General features: G+C 36.9%; 2 protein-coding genes across 2 annotated transcripts; both read right to left on the reverse strand.

Annotated features, from left to right (window-relative positions):
• Nucleotides 1–2468: 2468 nt before the first annotated feature.
• On the reverse strand, nt 2469–3695 carry LOC113338543 (F-box/kelch-repeat protein At3g23880-like). The gene has a single exon (XM_026583939.1). It carries the CDS (start codon nt 3693–3695, stop codon nt 2469–2471), a length of 1227 nt encoding a protein of 408 aa, XP_026439724.1.
• Nucleotides 3696–3962: 267 nt separating this feature from the next.
• Nucleotides 3963–4934, reverse strand: LOC113338661 (3-oxo-5-alpha-steroid 4-dehydrogenase 1-like). Its single transcript, XM_026584039.1, has 2 exons — nt 4579–4934; nt 3963–4460 (listed from the first exon to the last, which is right to left on the reverse strand). The coding sequence occupies exons 1-2, from the start codon at nt 4641–4643 to the stop codon at nt 4016–4018; spliced, it is 510 nt and encodes a 169-aa protein (XP_026439824.1). The 5' UTR covers nt 4644–4934; the 3' UTR covers nt 3963–4015.
• Between the last annotated feature and the right edge of the window lie 6003 nt (nt 4935–10937).

The raw sequence follows: 10937 nt of genomic DNA on the forward strand, positions 1-10937 counted from the left end.
ATCAATTATAAAATTCTTCTCTGCAGGTTTTTATTTAATTTTTTGCAGATCTCCTAAGAACTTCCATCTCCTTGCGCTTAAAAATCATATTCCCAAACTTTACATTAAATCTAAGATATTCTTGTGTGGCCCGAAGAAAACGGTAAAAATTAGGAAAGAAACTAGAAAAAAGCCAGTTTTCCATGCGAAAGCGGAAAAGACTTTTCGTTCGATTGTCTAAACAGTTCATCCTATCAGGATAACCGCGATGGTAACCAAATTCAAGATTCAACTTCACAAAATCGTGCAGTGTTCAAGGGATCGCTTGAATGTGATTTTGAATCAAGTATGGTGCGCCCAATGGTTCGGCGGTATAATTTGATTTATGAGTTAAAACCTAACAGTCCACCTATTTTCGCCCAACGGTTGGACGCGTCAAACTTGAAACTGCCAGATTTGGTTTTATGAATTAAACTTGAATTTCCAACGGCGGTATCAATTTGGACACATCAAACTTGAATTTCCATACTGATTAGGTAATGATTCAAGACGACGTGTCGTCAACTTGGATCTTGGATTTGGAACACCGTAGGGGTTAGGCTCACATCTATTTATTTATTTTTGGTCGGTAAAGAGTTTGATGCCGAGGAGTTTCGATCAATTCAGGTCAGTGATATCATCATCGAAGAGCTTTATATCTATTTCGGTAGAGCCTAATTGGTAGTCATCTAACACAACCATATGCAATCTATCATTCCTAGAAAGATGTAATATTAGAGCTCGTACCTTGACTAAGGTTTGAATAATCAATGAAATTCTTTATCTAATGAGTTAAATCATGAAAATCATACACAAAAAATTTTCAGGAATATAGCGGGAGTTAGCAGTTTTCTTCTTTTCCTTGATAGAATTATGTTGCATCAACAACATTGCAAAGAATTTTTTTTTTCATGGTTGAGCCATCGCAAGATTGTTGTTGGTATATTTTGGGTACATGTTATAATACATCTTTAAACACCCGTTAGTAATAGACACATTTTCTTTCTTTTCTATAAGTAAGAAAAAGAATATATTAACATAAAATGAGGAATAGATTACAGATGTTGAGTGATGAAAGTAGTTGGACAACAATACACATTTTAGCTGTTGCAACACAATACTATTCAATTTCCACCAATATCGTTTTGGTTTAGATTCTCCAAAAGTTAGCTTTCTTTCCCGGAAACAAAAGCAAAGGGCTGTGAATGTACTCTAAATCTATAAACATATCAGCTCATACAAATTTATGATTATAAATTCACTATCATTATTGATACATCTATTTAGCATATAATATCAATATCACAAAGAATGCCTAATGAGAATAACAAAAAAATCATAATTAAGCTCATATCAATGTCACAAAGAATGGTAATGAAAATAATAATAAAAACCTTAATTAAGCTCATATCATAACTAGTTGTAAAAAAGTTATGTAAATTTCGATAAAGCCAGCCTAAAACTATTGTTCTGATATTTGTAAATCTCATAATTAAACTCAAAAAAATATAGGAAACTTAGAACTAACACCACGATTTGTTTTTCATATGTTTGAAAAGTTAAATTGTCACGGGGAATTGACATGTGCCCATGCCATGTATCAAAAAATAATTTAGCTTGTTAAGGTCAGAGTAACTTTGTGCCTGAGAGGTGAATTATAAACGGAATGCGGATCTAATTTCCGGCCACTAAATACGAGCAAATAAAAATCTACAGTTTAAAACACGTAGTTTACTTCGTAAGTCTCTGACACTGATTTTGCAAGACAGTATTCAATTTCCACCAACATCCTACTTGCTTACTAGAATGTAGTTCTGGTTTAGATTCTCCAAAATAATTAGGAAGGCTTGCTTTCTTTCCCCGAAGCAAAAGCAAATTCTACTTCTTTATACAGAGCTCATACAAATTGTATGCTGATGAGTTTCTAATCATTGTTGATTCATTTATTTGGCATACGATAACAATGTTAGGAAGAATGCATAATCGGAATGACACAAAATCATAATTAAACTCATAGCAAACTTAGTAATTGTCACATGAAAGTGACAAAGAACTTCAAAGCCAACTTAAATTAAAGCCAACTTAAAAATAACATATTTGGTGAATTATCGGTTTGATTTTTGTAAATCTTTATGCACTTCAAAAGTTCTTTTTTGAAAGGTGCACGCAACGAATGTATAAGAACGGCTATCTGTTTGTTTTTTTTTGTACGTTTCAAAATTAAATTGCTGCCCTTGACATGTATCAAAATTGTTATATGCTTCAAAAAAAAAAAAAAATCAAAATTGCTACAATTAGTAAATAACTCCCACCAAATTAGTAAATAACTCCCACCTAGGAGATTATAAACGGAGAAAGACTAATTTCTGACAACTAAACCCGGGCAGGAGATGAATATACAGTCTAAAACACCCAGCTTACCTTCCTGGATTGTATCGAGTTTTTCCTTATCAAACATAAGGCAGAATCACAGAATTTTCACCAAGGTCTTTGAGTGAAATATTACTGTTCGTATGTGGAGTTGCGTCAAAAATTGTCGAATTTGCATCGTCCTTCCAAAGCTTGCTTAAAATTTCAGTTCTCAGGTCATAACAATAGAGAGTAGTGAAATTGCAACGCAACAAAACCACATTGCTCTTTGTAATGGTGATAAGGTCATAGTCCCTAAACGGAGCGTCCCATGTGATGCTAAACTCCTTAGTCCAGAACCAAAAATTTCCCTTATCGCTTCTGACGCTGCAGCTGTTAGAAGTAGTCGTATTCTTTTTCTTCAATGACCAAATATCCACACAAATTCCGGGCTTTTGATGTACAAGGCATAAGTAGCCTCCCAAAACTCGCAGTCTAAAAGACAATATTGTTGTGCATTGTGAATTAAGAGATATGGAAATTTGTGGCGGTGTTGGGATCGATTGGAACTCTTCATCCCCCAAATCAAAAGCTATAATCTTCCCTCCAGTACTATAATCTACCCAATAGAGAGATCCGTTTGCATGAATACCTGGGAAGTAAAATGTGTACCGTACATTCCCTACATACCTCCATCCACCACCACCACCACCACCAAGAGTGTATACCTGGACTTTCCTCACCCTCTTTCTTAACTGCATTACGTTTCCAATATACTCATCGTAGATTCTTACGACCTTATACTCGTTAGTTGAATGATGATAGCCGAATCCAGCTGCTACAGGAATTTGGAGACCTTGTATGTTGGCATTAGTTCCTTGAAGCCTAACGAATTCTCGAGTAACGGGATTAAATATGATAGTAGGAGTCCCCCATGTCAAGTGTCCGCGGTCACCATCACCACCACCACCACATTCTATGCGATGAAAACACATTCCACAAACTAAACCATTGCATGAACCAATTATAAGTTCTTCATCAGGGTAAGGCTTGCTCAGAAGGATAGGAATCTGTGTCAATACCGAACTATTCTTAGGAATCTCGGTGAACAATATAGTATCAGAATCGATAAGCTTATCAATGTCTGCGTAGATGATTCGAGCTTCCCAATTCTCCCCGCTTTTATAAGGTACTGTGAAAAGAACTCCAAGACTGATATAATTGAAGAAAGCGCGCCATGTATTGCAAACTTGTTTGGATGGCAGCACGGAGTCAAAATCGATCCTAGAAAGTATCTCTGATGTGATTTCAGATGGAATATTATCCATATTGTTCGAATTTCTGACTTGAAAAATAATTAGAATCACCTGGTCGATTATCTCTTAATTTATAGATGCACACACTATACTAAACCATTTCAATTTATGTTTACCAGAATTTTAGTTCCGACACACTTTCTTTCTTACATATAGTATAACGATGATAGTGGACTCCATGTCGATTAGAGTTTAAAAATTATTAGGACTTGACAATGCAGCATATGCATCGCTAGCAAAACACACTTGCAGCACGCCATCCTTACATAAGTTCCATTCTTAACGGTAAACACCACATGCACTCTTATTTAGAAAACAAAAGGCATGAGACACTAGACACTTTTGGGGAAGCTGGGGAACTTGGAAGTGTACCATTTTCTAGTTGCATAACTCCTCCCTGTCAGGTAAAAACCTGTACCAACAGTGTACAAGATTGGATACAATGATTGAGAAATCACTGAAATTCCAACGAATGTTAGAATTTCAAACAGATAGTGGGGGCAAATTACAAGCCCGAAAAGACCACCCTTTGGGATTTTATACCCTGTATCACTATTTTCCCTCAGCTTTGAGAGTATGCAATGGTGGTAAAAATTTCCAACGATACCCATTAAAAAAAGGACGACTCCGATGTACTTCAAATCGATTTGTGGGTTTGGGACACTTCCAAGTAGATGTTGGTTGTAGATTATGGCCATTGTGGAGATGCAATAGCTTAGGGATATCATGATTGTAATGTTAAGCGTCATTTTTCCACTGCATCTGTGTACAAAATACCTGCGAAACAGCGAATTAACATGCATACATGCTTAATTTAAAATGGACTTGAAATCTCAATGCACCCTACCTCTGTACGGTACATAAATTAAGAGAAGAGCTGAAGGACAATACAAACCTCGAAAATCCTCTTAAGGAAATGGAGAGTAAGAGCGGAGTTGACCAAGATGAACCTGGTGTCATGGCTGGGGAGAAGCCAGAAGAAAGAAACAATACTTGCAACCAATGAAGGTGTATACATGGTAAGCATACAGATTCTGGTCGAGAACTTACTCTCTTTTATCTGACGAGAACATGTTGCATCCCTGAATTTGGAGTACTGCACGTTGGCCCCTTTCATCTCTGATAAACCACCATTTGTCGATATAACTAAGCTAAAAATAGACATAAATGTCATGAAAATAGATTGTGGAGGTGGGAACAGAAATTTATCATAGAAAGTCATTATCACTAGCTAGTCTCTGGCAATGAAGCTAATAGAGGTTAGAAGAACACAACATTGCCAGTTGCCACCGCCTTATAACACTGAAAATATTTTTTGTTTATTCCCATAGAAGTCAATGATGGCTCCTTGTTTTTTGCAGCAGCCGGATCTCGCTGGTAGCAAAATTTTAGATCCTTTTAAATATGAACACATTTTTGTATCCGTGGGTGGAGGAGACTCTCCGTGGTAGGTAGAAAAAAATAATGAAAACAATACTAAAAAGAATAGATAGTGGAAGAGAAAAGAAAAACGAAAGGCTATGGGAACACCGAACAAGTACTGATAATATTTGAATTTGGATTTAGACAACCTGGAACAACGTATTATCCCGTATTGTCCATTACCAGTAGTTCTAATTCTAAATCAACTGGGGTTCGTCCTACCCGATCCTGTGCCTAGTTAGTAAGTTCGCGAATGATTCGCGAATCATTCGCGAATTTTTCCGTATCACGAATTTTACCGTCTTATTCGCGTACGTTTGCAACTCCGAACCCAAGTCGCGTATTATGTGACATTTCCGAATTATTCGCGAACCGTTCACGAATTTTACGTATCCCGAATGATACGTCCGTTTAATTCGCCATAAATTCTTTAGCTTTTACTTTTCAAAGACTCCATTTTTTGGGCTTTACTGCCTCCTGAGCATACACGACCGAATATTAGACGTGTTGTGATTTTTATGAAACAAAAACGACTGAAGAGATTTGAAGGTGAAGGTGAGAGAGATCTCAAACTCACTAACCAAGCATCTAAACCACCATACGACGTCCTCTTGGATAACTAATGTTGTATATATTATTAATATCATCATATTAAGTTTATTTTTTCTTTAAATAACTCACACATATGCATAAAAATTGGTCTATGACCTTATAAATACAAATTATTTGTTATATATAGATACCGAATTTTCAGAGCCGAACTCACATTTATAAATCGAATCATACACGTACGTATGCCGTTCCGAATTACTGACGAATCACGTCCCATTGACCGAATTTTGGACCGAATCTGAATTTTGCAAAACCGTATAATACTCGTACGTTTGCCGTTCCGTACGTTTGCCGAATCCCGAATTACTAACTAGGATCCTGTGTGGAAACTGGAACGGAATCCCATGTGATTGTAGTATTATTTTTAAGTCGTCGATACATACAAGAAACAAAGATGATACACACCGTACGTGTGTACCGTGATGTGCACCATGAAAAAATTCAATGGCTATTAGGGCAGCCCTGCGAGAGGTTTGCAGGGGTGGGGTAAAAGGTGGGATCCACCATTTTTTTTTCTCTCACACCAAAATCACGGTGCATATTACGGTGTACCTTTTCGGTACATTACACCAAACATTTTCGTACAAGAAACTCAATCTTGCCTATGGAAACGTGATATGCAGTTAGCTAGTGAATTTGCTGAACCTAGTACAAGCTAGTCCTCTCTCTGCATCAGCTAGGCCAGCTTCGAGTCTTTGACCACAGGCTGGTACATAATTATATTTTGCAGGTTTTACATTTAACTCATGCGTTAGAAGTTACCTTATACTAGTTAAACCTTGCACTTACCATTCGGATATAAAATTTTATCTGTGTTTTACTATTTCATTTCCCATAAGAGAGGGGTTTGTACCGGAATTTGGTGGTGGTGGAGATCCATAAAAAACGAAAACGTTTATCCCGAGTGAGAAGGGAGTGGGCCCCATTTCTCAACCCTAGCCCGCTACCAACCCAAGTGTTAGAATCGTTCCCTTCCCCACCGCTAGATCTGATCAGAGGGACAAATCGTGAGATAACCCACGATATGCGTATCATCTCTCCTTACCCCTTTGAATTGTATCTCAAGTAGTATAATGATATTTCCTATCGAAACTATAGTAAGTAAAATTAATCCTGCTCATCTCAATTAAGTTATTTTTTTTTCTGAAAAGAAAAAAGAATTTCGTTTTAATCGATCTGAACTCTGTAGGTGTTCCTTTTCCGTCCATGAAGAAATTCATGAAAATGATGCATTTAGCTGGACTAGAATTGTATGTCAGCTCTTATTGTGGATGAATTTCAAGAGACTTTGGATGTGGATGTTGCCCTAGGTATTTTTTTGCTGCGGGACATAAGAACGATATAGATATGGAAAATTAATTCCGAGAATGTTTCTTATGCTCCATGGTTGTCCACCTGCAGTAAGGTGAAAACTGATTCTGTTGAAAATGGTAAATTGGGTGTGTTGATGAGAAACGAATTAAAACCCTAATTAAATGTAGTGCACATGAGTACTTTTAGATTCGAGAGATCAATCTGTACAATCCTGGCCTAAACCAAGAAATGGTCGTCCAGTCTTGCTTCGGTCACAACATGAAGGAGAAGGGTTGATCTTAGGGAGGGAAGCAAAGAAGGTTGTTAGAGCATTGCTCGGTCGAAATCGCATCTGTTGCTATTTCAAGCATGTTTGTCAATGTTAGTGATCAAAGATATAAGTCTTGATTTCTAGTCTATTGTAGCTAAGTCTCGGACTAAGATAGAAAGTGAAGTTGATCTCAAGGACTTCATAGCGATTCATCATACAATTAGAAGAACTACTCAAGGAACCGGTGGAAATTCTCGACAAAAAGGTATGTGAAGACTTGAACTTATCTTTCACTCAAAAGTCTATCTACTCTATCTCATACTCTTTGAGACAAGAAGTCGTATGCTATATATATAGACTTGGATTATACACATTTGGTATTTCGAGCCGAGTATACCTCGCATATCTATATCACGAAATATGTGTTGGTAAGATTTTCGCTTCGGTGAAGTTTATCTTTACCATGTGACGAAAGTCATGATATGTTTCAATCATCTTGAAAATTGCTTTGACGAGAAATGGTATAACAACTGTATAACGTCCTCTATGAATGTTTCAATGATTGAAATAAGAGTTTAGATTACATAACCAATGGTGGACATAAGCATTGTTGTGGAAACACATTTATGTATAAGTCCTATTCCTTGAACAGAAGTTTGCGAACTTTGTTGATCAAAAGAACCGGAAGAATGGCGTGATCCAAGTCCGCGAACTCAGTCCTCCAAATGTCGAAGTTCTCAAACCCGAGAATTTCTGCTGGAGTTGACAAACTACTTGCGTGAAGCTAAGTCCGCGAACCCAGTCCGCGAACCGGCGAAGTTCTCATACCCAAGAATTTCTGTTGGAGTTTGTAAACTCTTCCCGGTAACTTAAGTCCGCGAACCTAGTCTGCGAACTTGAGAAGGTTATATATCAGAAGATGATTTCTGAACTTAAAATTAAAAAGACCAAGGAATGCAGTTTGCAAACCGTGGCTATAAAAGTTCATGAACCGATTCAAGTGAATCAAATCATCTTTGCTTCAATTGTGTCTTGTGTAGTACATAAGATTTCCTTGCAATTGAACAACTCTCTAACTAGTTCGTTTGAAGTCATTTGAACTAGTTATGGTGAAGAAGAACATGTTTGATATGAAATGCTCATATGGCTAACCTTTTGGTTAACTATTGTTGAACCAACAAGTGCATACGTTTGGGTACGGTTAAAAAACTTAGAAGCGTGCATTGTCAAGTGTGTGTAACAAGCTAAGTTTTCGATCTAACAGTTGAGAAATATTAGCTTAAATCTAAATCAGGTTTTCATCTAACGGTGAATATTGAATGCTTTGTTACTAAACTAACATTGATTGCAAATCCTGATTTGAAAGATTATATAAAGGAGACATCTAGTATTGTGCAAAACTAATCCCCACACCTTACGTGTGATACTAGTTTGCGTGCTAGAGTCGATTCTCCTTTAACCTTTGGTTTTTTTCTACTAAAACCAGGTTAACGACTTAAAGACTTCATTGGGATTGTGAAGCCAGACTGATACTACTTTTATCGTAGTTGTGTGATTTGATCTTGCATCTTCTATCGTACGAGTACAATCAGATTGATGGGCTTGAGATTGATATCTCCGATAGGAAATATATAAAAAGTAATCACAAACATCTTCGTCTCATTTTTTGTGATTACGCAAAATCTTGTTTCGCTACCATACGATTAAGATTGTAGTGAGGTGATTGATAACTCTAGGATGTTCTTCGGGAATATAAGACCGAATTATCAATTGGTTCCTGTTCACCTTGATTATTATCAAAAGACGGAACAAAACCTTTAGGGTTTATCTGTGGGAGACAGATTGATCCTTTGATAGACTTGTCTGTGTGAGACAGATTTGTTTATTGTCAAAGCCTGCGATTTTGGGCCGTAGAAACTCTTAGTTGTGGGTGAGATCAGCTTAAGTAATCAAGTGCGCAGTATCCTGCTGGGATCAAATGCGTAGGAGCATGACTGTACCCTGGATCAGTGGGAGATTGATTGGGGTTCAACTATATTCCAGTCCAAAGTTAGCTTGGAGTAAGATAGTGTCTGTAGCGACTTAATACAATGTGTGTTCAATCTGGACTAGGTCCCGGGGTTTTTCTGCATTTGTGGTTTCCTCTTTAACAAAATTTCTGGTGTCTGTGTTATTTCAATTTCCGTATTATATTGTTTTATCTTTATTGAAATAATAAAGGTTGTGTGTTAGATCATCAATTAGAGTAATCCAACCTTTGGTTGTTGATTTTCATTGATTGATCCTTGGATATTGGTCTTTGGTGCCATCCAAGTTATTCCTTGTGTTTGATTAAAGACTCGCTGATTTCTATTAGCTTGAGTAAATCAAAACAAGAGAGATATATTAACTCCTTGAGATACTTTTACCTAGATTGAGTCTGACTGTCTAGTTGATTCTATAGAAAGAATTTCGGAGTTAGTCCATACAGATTGCTAAGCGAAATATTGGGTGGTGTTGTTAGACCCTCGCTTTTTCAATTGGTATCAGAGCAGGCAAACACGTTCAAGACCTTACAAGTCTGTGTTTGTAGCGATCTAACTCTATGGAAAGAGGTGCTATCTCTATTAACGTACCACCAGTCTTCCATAGCTCAAACTACCTATGGTGGAAAATTTATATGCGTACTTTTCTTCAATCGCGTGATTTCCAATCATGGGTTTATGTTGTTAATGGCTATGAGGTTCCCGTCGTTATAGTTGAAAAATGCTACCATGCCTAAAAACATCGGTACATATACTGTTGTTGAGTCACTTGCTGCAAAGCAGAACTCCGACGGTTTGAATGCCATCATGCATTCCATTACCCCAGATCTTCGATACTATGTGGCTTCATGCTCCACGTCTAAAGATGCTTGGGATACTTTAGAAACTGTATTTGAAGGTAACTCCAGCGAAAAGGAATCTAGGCTTCAAAACCTTAACTCCGAATGGGAAAACCTTCATATGGCAGAAGAAGATTCATTTGATGAATTTTATCACAAAATGTCTGAAATTGTTAATGCATCCTATGCATTGGGTAGGACTATTCCTGAAAGGGAATTTATGATGAATATTCTCAGATCGCTGCCATCTAAATACGAATCTAAGAAACACTCCATCGTTGAGAGAAATAAGCTTGATACTCTTTCGCGAAATACGCTTGTCGGGAAGCTTAAAATTTTCGATCGCGAACTTAAATCAAGTGATAAACATCACTTTTCTAGTAATCATGTTACTATTCCTGATGGAAAATCTCACCGTTCTAAATTGACTGATAAGAAAAATGAGAATTGCTTTATTTCTACGTTGTCTCGGTTTATACAACAGCTTAAGAAAATTCTTAGACAAAGTAAAAGAAGGTCTCAAAAAGAAGTTCGATCAATCAAAAAGGAAGATAAGAAAAACTGTACTAGCAAAACTGGTCTCGTGTGCTGTAAAAGTATTCATACTTCCAAAGGTCCAGATAATGAGGTGAATAAGATAACTAAAGCATGGATGAATACTCTTGATTATTTTCATGAGGATGAAATCTGTAATTGTTCTCTTAATATCTTTGTTGAAAATAACAATCGTGATTCTTATACGACATGTTGAATAACTCCGACTATGTCCCATAAGTATTTTCAGCAAATGTCA

This window comes from Papaver somniferum, unplaced genomic scaffold (assembly GCF_003573695.1).
Source record: "Papaver somniferum cultivar HN1 unplaced genomic scaffold, ASM357369v1 unplaced-scaffold_19, whole genome shotgun sequence".
NCBI classification, from domain to species: domain Eukaryota; kingdom Viridiplantae; phylum Streptophyta; class Magnoliopsida; order Ranunculales; family Papaveraceae; genus Papaver; species Papaver somniferum.